This window comes from Poecilia formosa, unplaced genomic scaffold, assembly GCF_000485575.1.
Source record: "Poecilia formosa unplaced genomic scaffold, Poecilia_formosa-5.1.2 Scaffold253, whole genome shotgun sequence".
In the NCBI taxonomy this organism is placed as follows: Eukaryota; Metazoa; Chordata; class Actinopteri; order Cyprinodontiformes; family Poeciliidae; genus Poecilia; species Poecilia formosa.
This window is the reverse complement of record NW_006800192.1, coordinates 769,317-789,578: the sequence shown is the minus strand read 5'-3', so window position 1 is coordinate 789,578 and position 20,262 is coordinate 769,317. Positions and strand designations below refer to the sequence as shown.

Below are 20,262 nucleotides of genomic sequence, written 5' to 3'. Positions count from 1 at the left end.
ACCGCATGCCAGACACCAAGTCTGAACATTAAATTTTTTTTTTTTTTTTTTTTTAACAAACAGGTGCCTTTTCTGATGTACCGTTTCTTCAGAAGTATCAGAAAAGTCAACACTAAACATATTAAATGCAAATTCAGGAACACCAGGTAAATTTCAATACGTTCATACACATGTACACACAAGCTCACTGCTATTTCATGTTGCTGTTGTTGGGCTAAAATCTCTGCTGAGTAATAAGATTGTTTTAGGAGGGGCAACGATGTTAGCTTAAAAAAACCTAAGCAGAATAAATAAAATTAATGAGCATTAAAGTAATATTTTACATTACAAATGTCTCTAAGTAGGGTCAAAGAGATGTTATTACCTGCTTTCGTCTCTATTTTTGTTATTCTAAACTTTCCTGAGCATAACACAAATTGTTTCGACATCCTGAAAAGTAATCAGCCTGATTTCCTCTCGCCCCACAGAGTAATGAACGGAGAAACAGAGCAGCATCCAAACAGAGATGTGATGACCGGCATGAGAAACTTTGTTTAACTCACTGGCAAAAAAAAAAAAAAAAAAAAAGGACATGGCATGATGTAATGTTAAAAAAAAAGCAACAAAAAAATGAAACAATAATGTTTTTTTTTCCTCTATTAAAACAAAAACTAAAGTAGCAGCAACTTCATATTCCACTTTTATTTGGGAAGCTACAAGTCTTATCGCTGGGATCTAACAAGTGATCGAATTACTCACTAAACATAGAAAACCTACCAGCCGGAGAGAGCGGATACAGCTGGGACAAGCTATATGTATGCATGAGAAAGGTGAGACCTGTCCACACCAGGGATATACGAGGCTCAGATGAAAAAATAAATCAGCGCTGTTGCACATCTTCCTAATGAGTCACACTCTAAGTAGTTACTCTTAGTATACCCAAATGTAGTCTTGTAGTTAAAAATACATAATGTTACATTAGCGATACTTGGCGCATCGCGTGTTTTGGAGTTGGCAGCAATTTTCCAGCACCGATGCTCAGCTGTGCTCTGAATGGTGACATGAAAAGAGAGCAACAACACCCTTTAGGTAATAACTTCTGTGTTGTAGGAACATCTGATGGGATATTTTATTTGCGGAAGATGCAGACAGCTCAGTCCTATGATGATGAGATTTAATTGCGTCAGTTTGACATGTTGCTTAGGTCCTTCAGGGAAATAGTGAATCTGGCTGCATGAAAGTATGATTGAATCATTTCGAAGTTTGTTTTCTAATTGATCTGTATACAAGGTGAGGTTTTCTTTTTCAGATATTTTCATCTACTCCATGTTTTCAGACAAGTTCTGTCCAAATGATATCTGTTTAACTGTTTGTACAATATTTTACACTCAGATCTGACAGTAATCAGATTTGAGTGTGGTAAGTTTTTTATTTGTCTGAAATAAAAAACTTGCTCATTATTTGAAACATTTGAGTGTAACAAAACGAAGATTAGAACACTTATAAGGAGGCAAATCCTCTTTCGCTGCACTGTGTTTTTTTTTTTTTTTCATTCTGCTATCTATGGAGTTATACTCAGAGCATAAAAGGTTGATATTATCTGGTTAATTAGTCAGATTTTCTTATTTCAGCTAGCTCAGCACAGAAACAGGTGGGAGAAGGCAGAGACATGAAATCATAAGTTCACTGAACGCCTTATTAATTGCAACAATTAATGATAAACATTTTTGACTTATTTATGTGAACAAACGCAAACCAAGCTCCGAATAATTACTGTGTCTTAGAATGACAGATGTTGCCCCTGAGTGAAACCTCCTCATAGATCTGTATCTGTAGTAAGAGGTAAAACATTAAATCACATGCATGGTATTGGAATGTATAACAAATATAAATAAGATTAATGTAACACAAGAATAAATTATTTAGCCATGTAAGTCCTGAGGCGGAAACTGATACCAGTCACTTGAGAGATAAACACAGAGGAAAGTGTATTACACGGAGAAATTTGGTTTAAATATTTATTTAAAGTGTTCTTTGATTTGGCTCCAAATAGGATACATGGGCAGCTTTGTTCAATAGTCGATGAGTCTAATTAAATACATTCAAAAGGAAACATCCGATCTGATGGGAAACTGTCCGTCCATGAAAGCCTTTCTGAATGTTCCTTTGTAGTGGAATCGTCTGTTTGCCAGGGCAGGAAATCAACATGCTGTTTCGATGAGACAAGCATCCGCAGAAATTCAGGATTTCAGCAGGGGTGCTAATTTGTCATGCTCTGACACAACATTGAGAATGCATAGAAGGCCATCCAATCTCCTGCTGGCACATGGGGGTCATTAAATAGTCGAAGAAATGACATCCATATACACAGAGAGGATGAGATAGATTCCTGCATTTAGAGGATGAGGCCCTTTTTCGCTCCGTGACTTGGATTACACCAAAGTCTGCCTCACATATGGACTTCTCTGACCAAAATTCCATTAGTCTTTTTTTTTATTATTATTATTACATAAAAAAAGAACATAGCTGTCTACTAGTAATCCTAGCATCAACCATCAATGAACCTTTTGCCCAAACATGATATCACTTATGGCATATCAAGTGAAAAAAAAAACAAAAAAACATTTCTTTATATATATATTTTGCTAATACATTAAGTTTTTGCGAACTTTGTGGATTAGAGGACTTGGGTGGCCAATCATTTCTCAAAGTTGGCGATAATGGAGAGTCGTTTACTTGAACGTGTGCATATTCCAAGTCAATGAAATGCAAAGCAGAAGTGTGATAGTAGGACAGGGGGATAATATAAATACTTTTTTTATTGAAAATCCAATCATACTTGCTAACTCTTTTCTGCTGCTTGCAAAGAACGACGACACCATCGGCTTAACTTTTCTTCAGACGAGGGCTAAAACAAGGCAGGAAGCATTTCCGGTTGGACAGATAGCCCTTTGATTCTGCACAGCTGTACTGCCGTCGTGGCTTCGGCTTTAATCTACTGTGGCACAATATCTCAATCTTTCCTTAGTAATAGCGAACCCCAAGCGTCTAGCTGACACTGGACTCTGTGCTGCTGCTGCTGCTGCTGCTGCTGCCTCTGTGTTTCTGTGGACTCGACACTTTCCAAAGATAACACAGTCCAAAGATTTCCACTCATGGGCAGACTGAGGCCCCGCTGAGGCAAACTGCCTGATGGGGAACAGACCAAAAAGGGCAGACACATCTTCTAAGATGCACAGCACTACACTATCTGATATGCCTTCAAGGTTTATAGTTAGTTACCACAGACGAGAGAAACAGGGACAGACAGTGTGATCTAAATACACCCAGAGGATAAAGAACCAGAAGATGCACGAGGCCCAGCTGGTTTGAAAGCACGACACCAACGACAGAGTAATAAGGATGTCATCAAGTGCAAAGAGTCAAACAAGTCAAGCGTATTTACACGTAAATCTACTGATCATGCTATAACTTATCACTAATAGCCCCCCATTCCCTAATAACGAACTGATTCATGTCAAAACACGCTCCTGTAATATACCGTTGCGTTCTGTTATTCATAGGTAAATTAAGATTTCCAGGAAAGGCTTGTCCCTGTGAGAGCGCAGGCCATGTGCACAGTCATACACCACATGACGTCTTTGTAGGGGAGCATTCCTTCTCGTCTTTTTACTCTGCCTCTTAAACCATTCTTTTCAATTTACAAACGCGGCGCATGAACAGCGGTTTAGCAAAAAATAAATAAAAAATACAGGGCGGTAGATTAATACAAAATTAAGTTACAAAGAAAACACGTGAAATGTTCCAGACTGAGGACAACACAAAAAACTTTCCACAGGAGGAAATGCACAAGGCTGAATTTCACTTAACCTCTTTTTGCACTGTGCGAAAATGGACAAAAATAGCTGAGAGTTTTTGCCATTGCCAAACATCACAATTACCCAACGCAATCTCTCTGAGGGGAGCAGGTATCTACAGTATGTCAACATCGTAACGTCTCGGATGGAAGTCAATATAACTCTATCTTGACACTCTCCTTAAAATATTTTCCTTCCAACTGTGCCCCACTAAACACTACAGAGGAAGGCAAAACAAAAATGATGGCTTCAGCATTCGCCATAGCTTACAGGAGCTGGGATTGTGTCTCCTCTCCATTAATCACTATATGGTGACAGGAGGTGGTCCTCCAGTCAATCAGCCTACCCCCGAGGGGTGACCTCAAGGCCGACAGCTTCCCTAAAGCCTCGGCTTATTCAAAAGGGCTCCTGCCTGTTCCAATAGCTTCAGCTATACAGAAGTCTGTGCCAGACCGGGCCTTTCATCCGCCAACATTTGCACATCTAGCATCCTGGAATAAAAGCATCAAAGGTGTAAAGATTGCAACTGAGGAAAAAGAAAGTGTTTAGGTGTGTGTGCGGCCAGCAATGTGCCCGTGTGTTGCAGCGTGTGGGATAATCCTCCACGGCTTCAACAGTGGGAATCTCAAAGTGGAGTAGAGGTTATTCAAGGTTAAACCTCAGGAAGTCTGAGGAATGCCTACTGTTGCATGTCATGGGAGAAAGGACAATGAGGTTTTCCCATCTTTTAATTTGTCTCTTAATATTAAGTGGGTTTCATGCAAATTTTTCAGGTCAAAATTTCATCCTGATTCAAGTAAGGTATCCAAAGATCTCAGTCCTCTTTAATCTCAAAGTCCACAGTTATATCTTGTATATATTTTAATGCTTTTATCTTTTTTTGAACCTACCAGTCTCTATGTCCTGCTGCTGACAGCTACTACTCAATTTCCCCTCTGTGGGACCGATGGAAAGGACAACAGAAAAAATGTCTTCTTAGTGACATAGAATACTTAAGGTTAGTTATTGAGGATTTTCTCAATGACTAACCTCAAACTTAAAAGAAACTGCATTTTGTATTTATCTGACTATATTTGTGAAAATTGGTTTAATGATCTGAAGCATCCAGGTTTGACAAAAACAGAAGAAACTAGGGCACTAGGGTGCTAGCTTTTTATTGGGGGAACGTTATCTTTTTTGGTAACACTTTATTTGAAGGGGGTTGAAAAAGACTGACATGACACTGTCATAAACACGTCATGAACATGAATAAGCCTCCATGAATATTTATGACTGTTGTCATAAAGCGTCATTCGGTAAATAATGACACTTTTAATACAAAGTTGACATTATTCAAAATGTCTTTGTTATGACAACTTGACATTAACCAGTAAATCATTACTGATATAAATTTGTTATAAAAGTATTACTGATTGCACTTTAAAAATTAGGTAACTTTATGTTATTAAAGGTAAAGTTTAAACAGTAATGATTTCTTGGTTAATGTCAAGTTGTCATAACAAAGACATTTTGAATAATGTCAACTTTGTATTAAAAATGTCATAATTTACTGAATGACGCTTTATGACAACAGTCATAAATATTCATGAAGGCTTATTCATGTTCATGACAGGTGTTATGTCATGAACATGAAAGTGTCATGTCAGTCTTATTCACCCCCTTCAAATAAAGTGTTACCTCTTTTTTGCATCAATAAATCATTAACAGCTTAAAGTCCAGAAGCTCCAAACAAAACAAAAAAAGACATTCCTCTGGTACACTGGCCTGACAGAAAGTTAAAAAGTGGTACTACTCCTTATGAAAGACAGCTTCAGAAGATCGCATCTGGGAACTGCTTCTCCACAGCGTTGTGTGCTAATGCCTTCTTTTTCATTCTAAGTCCCTTTCCTTCCAAATTCGAAGACACCAGTTGTACTCATTCCAGCCGAGTTACATAAGAGTGTCTCACTCTGGACAAGCCTTGGCAGCAGTGGATGGCTGGTTGGCAGGTTCAGGTCTAACTTCCTCTGAATGCTGAGACACAGAGGTTTCAGATGGCAGCGGCGGGGATCTCCTTCGGAGTAATTTCAGGTAGCCTAGGCATGTCTGGAGCCCTGAAACAGCTGACTCTACTGTGGCCTTAAAACTCCCATGGTACAATGCATCAATGCACTGCTATGTGCAAAATGGGGTAAAGACAGGCGTGACAGAGAATCAAATTTATTTTGTCTGGGAAATCTTTCTAAAACAGAAAACTGAGACGTTTCTTGCATGGAGGAAGATTAAGAAAAAGACATGCAGAAAGCTTCTTGCAGATGTTGCAAAACAAATTACAAGAATGGTCTTTGATTTTTTTTACTTTTTTTTCATCAAGCACAAAAGAAAAAGAGTGAGCCTATAACATTACATTTTGGTCAAAAACAACCAGTGTACCTTCTTCCACATATTTGCTTGGCGCAAACAAGCCATTGTGATGGGTTTCTTTCAACAACCCCTCTTTTATTTTACAACTCTCCAATAGAGACACAACTAGTTCAATTCATGAAGACCTTAAACTTCAGAGGCCTTCACAGGACAGTTGAAGTTGTACTTGGTTCAACCTACCCAAATGTGGACTATTTTACTAATTAAATCATTTCCAAAAGCAACTGGATGCACCGAATTCTGGTTAAAGGAATTACAGTAAATGAAACATGGAAAAACTCTGACAGCTATGAATAGTTTTTTTTTTTTTTTTTTTTTTAGGTCACCGCTTAAATAAACAAACAAGTCAGTTAAACATAAAACAAAAATATTTTCTGCATATGCCCCTTCCTGTATTTAATGTTATTTTGTTTTACATTTTTTTTTCACATTTCTAAATGAAACCCCTCCTCTGTCTTTTTGGGATCCAATTAGATCCTTGCTAATACGAATGGCATCCATGCCAGAAATATGGAGAAAACAGTCTCTGATGTCTTCAAACACCAAGGGCCAGACAGAGGAACAGATTCTTAAATTTTATAAAAAATATTTCCAAACACTGAGATTAAAGGCTTGTTCTCCAGCTTTTATCTTATAAACAAACGTGTAAGCAAAGCATTTTTGTCCTTTGTGTGTTCAATGATCCTTAAGTGACCGCTAAAGAAACCACTACACAGCCCATAGGAATACATCTGAATGAATCACAACATTCTCTGACATATTCACTGAAAGATCAGACTTAACTTTGCACAGCTTTAACCACAGCAACCATGTAAACATGACTCGCTGTCCTCAAAGCTTCGAGCGACATTACTTATGGTTTACATCAATCGAGATTTTCACTCCTCTTTATAAGCAAGACTAAGCAAAAGTCAAAAAAAGAAAGCCTTTCTAACCCTCGCCACAGATGGAAATTGGTTCAGATGTTTGCTTAAATTAAGACAGATGCTTTTGGGATAAAATCTCACAGTTTATGGTAACTTCACAACAATCTCTGTGTACAAGCTTTGCCCCTTATGTCTGTGCTTTGGATTTAAGTACTTATATTTTAGTTTGCAAAATTTCTGAGATATGTCTGCCACAGATTAATGCCAAAAACCCTTTAAAAAAAAGAAATAAAGACGAAAAATATGTATAAGTCCAGTGTCATTCTTTTTCTAATCCGATTTATATTGAAAGTATTTTTTATTTATTTTGTATTATTATTATTAGTCATCAACATGTTTCTTTTCACTCGAAGTAACTTAAAAGTTGTGGAGGGGCTCAGCAGAGACTTTAAACTAACAGAGATTGTGTGTAATGAGCAAAAGATTAGGATGATGGCAAAGAGGCCTTTCATTCTCAAAAGTTAAAGTGCATGAAATATGACCAAAGACCTCTAGTATTGAATGATGAGTGAAAAGATTTCTAAGAAAGGTTTATGAAGAAATGTCTACATTCTGTGTGAGAAAGTAGACATCACCATGGCTGCCCTTATATGCCAAAACAGGCTTTTAGCTCACTTCCACATATTTTATCAATGCTTCTGTTTCACCCACCCCCCCTCCTCCATCTGGCTCTGTTCATCTGCTTTAAATGATATAACAAAGGTTTTCCAATCTTCTGCTAAAAGTGGTCCCCTTGAGTGTCATGGGTGGGCTGAAAGAGGAGTCTCGGCTGGTGCTTGAGCTCTTTCAACTGCACCCTTCAATCACCCTCACAATGTTTGGAATGGAGGTGAGAAGAGTGTTCATGCTTCCAACTAAAGAGAAACACATTCTGGTTTCTCTGGTTTCCTAAAATTTGTCGAAAATATGTCTTAACTACTACATAATAAGGTACTTTGTTTTGTTTTGTTTTTTTTGTTTTTTTTTTAACTTTGAACATCAAGAAAAGTTCTGCTCCAAATGGTTTCATTACACAAATCTTATTTTTATCCTTCATTTTTTCAGAACCAAAATTCCTCCTTCAGTGCATTCTTCTGTCTAAATTGGGTAGAAAATGACTTGTTTTGGGCTTCAAAGTGAGAAAGATTATACGTTTCATTGAGGGCTCAACAATCTAAACATTTCCTATCCTACCTCTAGTCTCCCACTGAGCTTAGATTACTTCTAAAAATACCATCTGAAGTTGCGACTTTGGCTTTGACGATGTTTGAAGATGATAAATGGAAACAGACACCTCGCAGTGTGGATAATATTTACATGGATTAAAAAAAAATAAAAAAGAGGCTTACACTGGCCGTCATCATTCCACAGTTTTGCATTGTACACCCACTGTGGGTGGTTACAATCCTGTGAACCGGAACGTGAGGTGACAGTGTGCAAATTATTAACTCATCGCCACAAATCGTTGCATACCGCCTGCTGCCACTGCCAAATAACTCAAACTTTCTGTGACTGAAATTCTGTTGCGCTGCAGTCATTTACAGGATTAACTACTTCCATCAATCCCCATCATGGTTTTGTTTTGTCAAAACCAGTGAAATACTAAAACTAATATCATGCAGAAAAAGAAGAGGATTTGTGGAACAGGCCTGTCAGGTCTTTGAATTGTGTGTTTAGTCCTTCATGTGTCCTAAGTCTCAATATTGGGTGTATGCCCACATCAGCAGAGTGGAATCCTCAGTGTTTCTTTTAGTCAACACTGGGTACAAGTTACCTTTAATTTCCTTCAGCATATTTTAGTTGTTTTTTTTTCCATAGATCAGCATACCATTTGTTAGTGAAAGCTCCACGATCTATGTTTTTAAAAAATAAGTATCAAATTAATTAGATATGGGTCAGATGTTGTTTTGTTTTGGCTGGCCAGTGAGCTGGACTTATTTTAGGCCATTAAGCAAGTATATTCTTAAAATTCACTTTTTTTTTTCAAACACTTGGATTTCGGACACTTTCTTCACTCTCATCTCACCATTGTACCAGATACAAAATAGTTTATGTGTTTTATAGTTTTCAACTTTAAGAAGCATTCAGCAATTTTTCTCTTATAAAAATAATTTATAAAAAAAAAAAAAATGAAGTGCAACGTCACTGATTTGGTCACATTGTCCTGTATTTAAAAAAGAAAGTTGGGATAAATAAAATATGCAAAGCCACCATGATCAAAAGACTGACAGTTAGAGAAGCAAAAACCAAGGGTCACCAAAGCATTGCACCTTATTGGTGATGATCTATTCAAAGAGATGCTGTGAACCTCTGCCACTTTTTAAGCATTGCTTCAGAGCAACAATTGACTGTCATATCCTTTCAAACTGATGCTCAAACAAAACATATCAATCCCTGTTTTTCCAGCTGAAGGCCGCTCGAAGACTAGATCCATCACGGCACATGAATGTAACGAAAATCCAATAAATCCTCCATTAAAGGAAAACAGTAATGGTAAATGATTCAAAGCCAGCCAGCTGTGGCAACACTACGTGATCCAAGGTGAGGAGAAGAAAAAATAAGCCTGTTTCATGCTATGGTGCATGAGTGACAGTTGGTGGTGTGACAAAAAAAGAAAATGTGAACTGCTTTGGTTCTTGTGTGGATTTCTCCTTTTCTATAGATACAGAGGGAAAGAGATGTTTCCTTACAAAGACAGCCACATCAAAGCTGAAGGAGAGAAAAGGAGTCAGCAGGACATATGAGGGAGGATGTCTGATGAATCCTGTGGCACACCGGGATTTGGCTGAGGGCCACTAGGGCACAGAGTTAAAGGTCGGTTGTTTTAAAGGCAGCGCTGGCACTCTTCTTTTCCTATAACCCCAAAGTCAAATTACAGATATGAGCAACTAAACTCACAGATTATATGCTGACAGATATAAACACACTTTAAAGAAAGTTCAGAACATAAAAAGAAAAGAGAAAAATAGCAACAAAAAAAGATATTCCATACTGGCATACTTAATCAATGTAAACTGAGAAACAAAATAAATAAAATAGTGCAAGTAAAAAAAAAACAAAAAAAAAAAAAACATTTTTTGTAACCAACAACGTCTTTCGTTGTTGGTTACTTTTGCCGGGTCGAAGCCCAGATAAAGGAGGAAAGTTGGAGTTATAGGATTAAGAAAAACAAGAATTATAAGAAGACGATTCATTTATTTTTACTCACTCCAACAACATCCTCTACATTTACCGCTGATGACCAATTACAAGACCAAGTCAATGAGATTAAGCGACTTCTAGGCACTTTTAAAACAGCTAGTAGGTAGTTTTCTTACTAAGCAGCAACAATGGGCGTGGTAGACTGATAACAGGAAGTGTCTATGTGTTACCAGGTTGTATGACAACAACCCTCTTCGGTGTAGACTCTGCCTTTCAGCGGATAATTAAAGTTAGACTTTCTTTTTTTTTCTTTTATGTGTGTCGAGGGCTTCTAATGTGGTCCCAAACATCTTTTATCCATTAATGAAACGGAGAGAAGGCAAAAAATCTGACCAGAGGCAACTCAAACCCGAGCTCTAGAACCTCACAAATCCTCCATAAGTAAACATGTCTGTGCAGTCAACAAATAAATATTGGTTTACGGAAAAACAAACACAGAGTCTTTCCAATTCTTCTTCCCCGCCAGCAGTCAGATGTTTAACGTCTGTGGTCACGGATGTTACACACCTGCCTGTTTCAGTGGGATGTGCTGCGAACTCAAAGTGGTGGAGAACCTCAGGGCGGTCTGGTTCACATGAACTTCTCTTTAAGCTGTCATGATGGGCCTTTTTCAAACGGCACTACATGTTGTTGTTTTCCGACAGGAGTTTGTGTAGCTGTCAGAAGTAAACCTATGAGATAAATATAACTTACTGCTGCAAAAACCCTGTGATGCATCTCTTGTTATGCAGAGATCCAGTCCTTTGGTCAGAGCCCCGTGTTCACCCTTTTTCCCCTCAATCTTGTAAACAAGAAAAGAAAAGAGGGGGAAAAAAATCCCCCACAGATGAAAAAGTAGACAGCTCTCTTCTTTCCTGGATGGGTGAGTAGTAGCACTGAGGGGCCTTCCAACTGGAAACAGATGGCTTCTTAATGTGTGCATGCCTTTGGAGTGTGTGCAAGAGAATGTGGGAATGAGTGTGCTTGTATGAATTAATGTTACAGCTGTGTACAAGTTTGCATGGGCCAGCAATCAGTCCTAATCATACAGTCAGAAAAAAAAAAGAAAAAAAAAAAAAGAAAAAGCACAGGGACAAAATACAAGGAAAACTCTCTGCCACACCTAAATCACACGTTAACCTCAGAAATGTTATCTCACTGCATATGGTTGCAAACTGAGAATGTATACAAAAGCTGAGCACGACAAAGTGTGAGACGAGTGATACCATCAACCCTTCAGACAATCTGGTTTTGTAGAGAAAAAGAAAGATCCCTTCCGCCCACTTTTCATTTTTTGCTTCTTCAGATTTCTCCTCCTTGGCACATTGTTGTTTAGGTTGGCCTCTAGGGGTGACTCTAAGTCTATCATCCTATTTTAGGCTTTCTTTGAGGCGCAGCAGAGAGATGAGAGTCTGGGCCACTTGATCTTCCACTGTGTCCCATGGGTGCCATGGGACATGAATGTTTTTAATTATTCTCCTCCTCTCCAGCCTTCCCAGACACAGAAATGTTAGATTTTTCTGGCTTTAAAGTGACTTCAATGTGACTTCAGTTTATGGTGCAAGTAGATCTTTTTGAACCCACTCTGGCAAACACTGACTCGCTGTTTAATTCTGCCAATGGTGCAATGTAGATACGTGAAAGAGAAAACTAGTTTCAGTATTTCAACGACCAGAGCACCCATAGTCTCCTGCAATCGCATGGAAACAAGACATTGTTTAGGAGGCTCTGCATATTAACTCATTCAATTATTTCTCTTAGGAGAAGAATGTTCTCCTAAGTTTTTGACAACTCAAAAACTTGCTCACTCTCTTCTAGCAGTTCATGGCTTCACAGGTCAGGTAGGTCGGGTGTGACTCATTCCTAAATAATTAATCATGGTGGCTGTCATTAGCCAATATTACCCAAATATCCTTAGCAACTCTAGAAAATAAATAAATAAAAAGAAAAAAACTACAAATGATTTCCTGAATATTCATGTGTTTGGATCCAGAAAATAGAAAACAATAGAGGCAAATTGATTGACGTCACTTAAAACTTCTTACTAGTCTTGTTATCAATTTGAAACAAGTCATGTAGAGGACAGAGAAAATATGTGGAAGAAGGTGCTCTGGTCAGATGAGATCAAATGCTTTTTTTTTTTTTTTTTTTTTGCCTACAAGTAAACACATGTGAAACATAGTGAAGGTGGGATCATCCTGTGGGAAAGCCTTTTTTTTAGCAGGGATTTGGGAGCTGAACAGAGTTGATGAGATGGAGTCATATACATTGAAACACTGTAAGAAAACCAGCTATAACGGGAAATGATTATGGTCTCAAAACAATGTGACGGCATCCCAAACTGTTCATAAAACCTTAATTAGACAAAGATTAAACAGTCAAAAGCCAGTGTTCTGTCAACTGCAGGTGTTAGTTTTTAGCTGACAGCAACCTTTTTTTTTTTCCCCTCCACTGAATAAAAACATCCTTTTTAACAACCACAAACATTTCATTTGTCAAACTGGTCATCAAAACTACCAATTTAAGAAAATTATAGCGTAAAACAAATACACAAGTCTTCAGTGGTCACAATGAATCATGCCCTTAGCCAACTTTATAAGAGGTTGTAAAATACAAGCCAGATAATCCACCAAGAATGTGTCACCTCTGATCTCAGCTGCCACCCTTCAGAGAGGATCAGCACTGTGCCAGATGAACCTGTTCTAGCAGGTGAATACCGTCAAATTTTAGCTTTTATTTATTTATTTTTGGTTAAGATTTATTACTTTAAAGAATAAAAATCACATGTTTAGAAAAGAACAAGGGTTGCAACAGCTGGGTAAACTGTGATGTCTGACTGATTTACAGCAGCTTCTTGTAAAACACGTAACACAAAGATGACAGTGAAAGCACGTTTTCTGGGGGGCTTAAAGGATATTTCTGTGTGAAATTGATCCATTTCCCACATCAGAAATTGGTTTGTGTGATTGTGATCACTGAAAACATGATTAATTTATCACTTGGTGTTCAAATTTAGACATTATGAGAACTAAACAATAGTCTGCCGCCATAAGTGACCCTCCCTTTCCCCTTTTATTCAGCCTCAGAGACAACATTACAGTCGAGATGAGGCCATATTGTATTTACGGACAATGCAAAAATAAGCATAGGCTGCTTTAATCAGGCTCTTCGTACCACATCTAGCGCACTGACAATAATTGCAGCCTGACAATATAAACAGGCTGTAGCCGAGGCTAACACGCAGAACGGGGCAAGATGAGTTGATTTCTCCAAACCGTCAGCTGCCGGGCTGGCCATGAAACTATAAACAAAGACCAAATCATCACCAGTGCTGCTTACCTAATGAGGAAAACCACATCGGCTAAAGGTAATTTTCCTTGTTTTTATTAAAGAACCATGGCGCTCATTTGGTCACATTTTAAAACAGTGGTGATTTTGGTGAGCAAAACAAAACAAAGTCTCAACCGGAGGGTAGTGCTGTGGTACTGAAGACAAGTCTTATTCTCAGGACTAAAAGCCCCCGGCATGCTTTATCCAACAGTCGACTCACACATCATGTGGCTGCGAACCGTTCATGTTATTCGTACACACCTTTCATACAACAACGCAGACCACTTGGGGGACACCACTCCCGGTTCGGTGTACAAGGCGTGCATCTTTTGTGTTGCTTTTACGAAATTCACAACAAAGGTTGTGTCATGGCAGAGTGTATGACTGTCTGCCAATTCCCTATCTAAGGAATTCCTTAGATAGGAATTGTAAAGACAGTAGGAATTGTAAAGACAATTCCTATCTAAGGAAACTAAGACGACTCTTTCAAGGCTTTGCAGCAATTCCTCTTGCAGAATGAGCATTTACTAATAGTGGGCAGCTGAGTGCATTGAATCGCTAACTATGCAACAATTTCTCATACTAAGTATGCATCACATCATTTCAGTTTGAATGCATTTTGGAAAATATTTGCACTGAGCAACCATATGAAAAATAATTCTGGTTTATGACTGTTAATGTGCACTAGTGCTTTGTTTTCTCCTAAAGTTGCTGGTTATTAAAGAAGGTTTAGATAATACCTCTCTATGCTCCCAAAACATCCATGGGTAAACCTTCTTTTTGCATATAAAAGGTGTTTTGAGTATACAAAGAGTCATCTTCATTCTTATGAACAAATACCTAAGGCAGACGGCTACAGTTTCATAAACCATTAGCTCTGTGGGTGAGACATTTTGTTCCACTTCTTTATTACCCCTGAACAGACATATGCATGTAAGTGCTAATGACTGTGATTAAGGAAACCCGGATTAGGCCCTGCTGTGGTTTGTGCAGGCTATAATGCAAGAAGGCAAACAGGAGTTTGGTTCTGTTTTGTGTAAATCTAAAAAAAAAAAAAAAAACAGCAGAAAACACTCTCTTAAAGACGTACCACTTAATTGAAGCTTAAACTCTATACAATGTCTGTTCCACAAAATAGCAGTAAATGACACAGAATAGAGTAAACATGACTGAAACCAAGTCATTACTCATACCAAAGGAGGGAGCCTCTGGGATAAACATCTCAACATCGTGGGTGTGCTAATGCAAAGTCATCAGAGGGAGCACATTTAAAATGAAATTAAAAAAATTCAGTTACAATAAATCTTTTCATTTCACCATCGCTGTTAGAAATCTAATATTGTTTCCACTTCTATACAGTTTGAGATGAACAAACATAAAAAAAATAATTAAAAAGAACAGAAAATAAGTATTGGTACTCGATCTGTAAAAGTATGACAAGCATCCGACCCTAAATACGCCGTGCCATTTAACTTCGAAAGACTAACACATTATATCTTTTGTGGACCAGGAAAATCACTGCATAATGTGCTCAGTGGGCCAAAAGGTCACTTTGCTAGTCTGATAAAATTAGGCTCAAATGTCTGGACGAGTTACAGTAACAAAATAAATCAGCTAGCCACACAGAGAGCCACCAAGGGGGACCAGAGCGAGGGGCAACAGGTGGCTGTCAACTTAGAGAGAAAAAGGGCCATCATCCACTTAGAGTCTGTCTATCTCTCTCCAGGCTCCACTAAGCTCAGCCACGCACCAGCAGGGGACAGAAGAATCCACACTAGAGGGGGTTTCAAACAAATATTCACGACCGCAGCCATATCAAACTTGTGACCTGTTGTGAAATCAACGAGAATCCGCCAACGAGATTATCAATTACAGTGTTGTTTAAAAAGAAAAAAGCTTTGAATATAAAATAGCTCCGCAGTATCACTTGGGTAATTCACGTCTAAACTCTCAGAAGAAAAGAAACCCTGAAGTTATCCACAGACACAACCTTAATCTCTCTCTTAATCCTTGTGCATGTCACTAATTCTTTGATCAGCTGTCATATTTTAGGGAAGGACGCAACACCGGCGCATCCTCAGCTCCAGTCAAACATCTGACTCGGATCATGTTGACCTCATTTAAATAAACCATGTCTAGGTGGATTTTACCTCAAGTGAAATTTGACAGTCTGCAGCTTAATAACCTTTGCAGATTTTGAGTTATTTTTGCACTTCAAGCCAGCAGGAGGGGTGTGTGTTTAAGAGAAAAATATTCTCCTCCTTGCTGTGCCGCTGCTGCAGACATCATGTATCAGTAACGAACTCTGCGAGTTAATTACTTTTTAAAAGCCTGTTTAGTCATTTTATATGACAAAATAACATTAAATAAGGTAGCAAAACAAACAGCACCCACTTATCAGCGCTGTATTTCCAGAAAGAAGCGGAACAAGCACGTCAGTGTAGTTAAAGCGAAATCTGAAAGCCAACATCTGAATCAGATTGGACGCACGTGTGTCTGCACACATGCCGCCGCGTGCGCGTGCTCGCATGTGTTTCCACTCAACTCTTTGTGCCGGTTCCCTCACATTACTCAAAAAACACAGAAACTCTCGCTGGCTCATGCCATTGCTCTGTTTTTTAGTGTGTTGTGGAAGTGCTGTTAATTGTCACACAAATTAAGGCCCCGGGCCCCATCCCACAACTGCCACTGTTTAAGTTCAAAAAAGGATGCAAAGGAAGCAATGTGCCGCTAATACAGGTAATTAGAGCTCATATTATTTCCATGTGTGATATGAACAGATTAGGGTGGAGTTTATTACTTACCAATGCAGGCGTGAACTCTGACTGAAAGCTGCGAACGGAGAATGATGCTGTGTTTCTTGCCCCTCCTGCAAAGAAAAAAGAAAGTGCTCAACAATTTGTGTTCAGGGTATCTAACTAGAGATGCAGAAAGAAAAATAAGATTGTGTGTAAAATTGGACAATTTTCAGTTTGATAAGCATTCAAAGGTGATCAGCCAGTCAAATATTCATCCAGACCTCTGCCCATCCAAAGAGCACTAAATTGAGTTTCAGTACTCATAGGGATGGTCTACCTATCCAGACCAGCCGTCTAGATAGGTAGACTGCCTGGTCACACCAACCTGGCCAAAAAAAAAAAAAACGTTTAGTGTGGATGCTGATAGAAAAACGTTCTAAGCTGGCTATTTTCAGCATCTTCCCAATGAAATCAGTGGAAGAGCAGAGATTTAACTCTCCCGCAGTGACACTTTGGAGGGCCATGGCAGATTTCGCGATCGGACAACGGGAAAAATGATGGAAGTGTCCCATTAGCCCGTCGGTTCCCCAAACCACACAAAAACAATCCTTGTAAAAGCACACACGGGGTCAGTGCGACCCACCAGCACTACACAAAAAGCTTGAGAGTTCCAATGAATCCCATCTCTTCGGACTGTGAGATGGTTAAGAGCCTAATCAAAAAGAAACTTGCTACGCTATATGCTGTGTGGAAAATGCCTGCTTTTCATTCGTGCTACAAGGGATTCAAAACTTACAGCCAGCATATGTGACACCTAGGCCCCTAATATTAACGATTAGTAAGAACATGAAGAAGGCTAAAACAAAATGTGTTTAGTGTCGTTCTCGTGTCTTCTGATGATGCACTACAGCTCCTGAAGTTCTTGTACAATAATGGAAAATGGGCCTTACAAACTCAAAAACATGGAAAAATACATGGAAAAATCTAGCTAGTCAAACTGATACTGAGAACTTAGGATTTAACTTTAGCTCAGAAATCAGCAGACTCCTGGCTTGAAAGATATATATATATGCATGCAGGAAATGGTTTGATTTTATCTCTAAATCAGCTTATATTCTAAAAGCTGCGACATAAATCTTTTCTCCCGACATTTGTATTTTGGTCATACCAACACACCAAACTGGGAAAAATTCCTTTCCAAAACAGAAAAAAAAAGACGGGAGCAACTTGGAGGTCATCTCCTCCCCCCCTGTGTAAATGGAAATGTGCCAAGAACCAATCACCATCCTGTCAGCTGCTTACAATAGCTGAATGAATTCAAAACAAAGACAGCAACAAAGAACCTCGATTCAATTTGGTTATCATTAGAAGGTTATTTTTGCTTTAAAAGAGATAATCTTCCCATTTTAGGAGGTTCCTCTGCTGTGTGGGATAAACAGAAGTCTGAAAAATCTGCTGAAGGATAAAGTTGGCACTCTTATTTATTTATTTTTTTTAATGTTTGACACCTTACTTACAAGACAATTACTTATGACTTTCCAACATCTCTTGTCTTTCTGTGCTACTAGGGTAGGCTATTAATTGTTTGAAATGCTTCTATTTCGGCTCACGATGCATCAAGAAGTTGATTGGTAATCCAAATCAATCGATTTCTAGCTTGACCAATTACAAAACAATCAGAGAATATATTTTTTTCTTCTTTCAATGTAGTTACTCTTTACCAACATAAACCTGTTTTTTCATTACTTTTCCATTTAGACTTTTTTCTATAAGCAAACAAGCCGACTGACACTCAGACTAAACTAGTACTTGGGAGATTGAGTTCAGAAAAATTGTTGATTTTTTTAATTTTTTTTACTTATGAAAAAAAGTTTATAAAAGCCTAAATTGGAAATTAGTCAGAATTGTCTAATTGATTAATGTCTAAACTGGCATCTAAGTTCAGCAGATCTCCATAGTTGGCTTTGAATTTTGCTGTTCAGGTCCACTCTGTTGTTTCTTTGGATGATATATTGTGCTTTTAACCTCCCAAATATCTAAAGAAACCACAAACAAATCAGCTAGACACCAACACAGACAAGAGCACAGCAGGTATGACTGCACAACAACCCCCCTCCTTCACACTACTGACAAATGGGCTTCTATGGTTGTGTGGTTGTTCAGGTTGGCTCAGAGCCAACGGCAGCCTGGACCAGGAGTGGGTTTGACAGTCAAAGAAAAGGCTTGGCAACAAAGAAAGAAGCTCATACTAATGCTGTGTCACAAACAGGCAGCGTTGGAAGACAGATGAAAACAGATTTTGTGCCCCCGACTGATCAGCATTAAACTGCTCTGGTATTATTTACAAAATGGGATTATGTGTCAGAGAAAGCCTACCTATACTCGCTATTTTTCAAATATAGCATCCTGCAAAAGGCAGAGGCAGTACAGGAGCAGCATCTGTCAACATAGGCCTTCCCCGGCGAGATGAGACAGCAAACAGGAACGTAATACACTGTGATGCGACCGAGGTAAACGGGTAACCAGAGCCATTTTGTCTCAAATGCCTGCGTTCTCTCTGCAACGGGATACCTAAGCTTAACAAAGACCTGAGGCTGCACAGGCCGACATTCTCATTATCAAATTAACCAAACATGCATAGAATATAAGTGGGATTTTAAGGCACACCTCCAATGAAAATAAATATGAAAATTCAACACTGTTGTACAGGGAGGCCTCCAGATTCATATTCGCACAACTCACTATGCAACTTTTCAGAATGATAAGAGATAGGATAGGCATGATGCTATATAAGCAATCTAAACAAATGAAACCTCTGAGACACAATTCCTAATAACATTTTAATAACCATCTGAAATATGTCATTCCTCAATGATTTACACTCAATATAGGCATCAACCAAGACAATGACAAATTACATTGCCTTTGTTACAATCTTTGTTGTATAATCTTGTCTGAAAGAGTCTGCAGAATCACCTAAAACAATAATTCACAAATCACTGTAGATGAAGAAGATGAGTAGTAAGCATTTCTGCATAATACTACGTTGTCACGAGTACGTGAACTAGCACAATGTGATTTTTAAATAAAGTGACTGTCAATTCGCACAACCATGTTCTGTCATAATGGTAACATCATTTTGTAAGCTTACTTTTAAATGTTTCCGATAATAATATTTTACTGTGAAACCCGATATATTTACTTAAGGTTATCATTCAGCAAGAACCTTATATCAGCCCAAGTCTATTAGGAATGAACCAATCATATTGCCAGTGATGAAAAAAAAACAAAAAAAACAAAGCCAGCTTACATCTGATTGGCTGTCATTACCAAAAATTCAAATGTTGACACATTTTATATAAGGGTTAATAGATTCATAATTCCCACTGTTTTTAAACACGTGACGGACCAACTTTTTTTTTTTTTTTTTTAGTTTGCTATAAATGTCATAAAATCTACGTGATATATTGCTAAGAGAGAGAAAAAAAAAAAAAAAACAAAGCCAGCTTACCTCTGATTGGCTGTCATTACCAAAAATTCAAATGTTGACACATTTTATAAACACGTGACGGACCAACTTTTTTTTTTTTTTTTTAGTTTGCTATAAATGTCATAAAATCTACGTGATATATTGCTAAGAGAGAGACAAAAGAAATCTCTGCCAGTTAAAGGCTTGAGTGGTCCACTTACATTTATTTGTTCAATTATCTGATTACACTTTTAAAAAAATATATAATACTTATGTTCCCCATCTCTATTCAGAGAAGGCTATGTGACAAGCTTATAATGGTGAGATACCCTTATAACCACTTGATTCCAGGTTTTGATTACATTTAAAAAATAATAATTACCTCAAATAGTCAATTACTT

At 38.2% G+C, this 20,262-nt stretch overlaps 1 protein-coding gene across 4 annotated transcripts in view; it reads right to left on the bottom strand.

The window, feature by feature from the left end:
• Nucleotides 1-20,262, bottom strand: part of fhod3b (formin homology 2 domain containing 3b) — a 91,586-nt gene that overhangs the window by 58,362 nt on the left and 12,962 nt on the right. For all 4 annotated transcript variants that reach the window (XM_016680688.1, XM_016680689.1, XM_007570005.2 and 1 more), the window contains exon 3: nt 16,459-16,523. In XM_016680688.1, the coding sequence (XP_016536174.1) occupies nt 16,459-16,523 (65 nt within the window). The remainder of the gene's footprint in view (nt 1-16,458; nt 16,524-20,262) is intronic.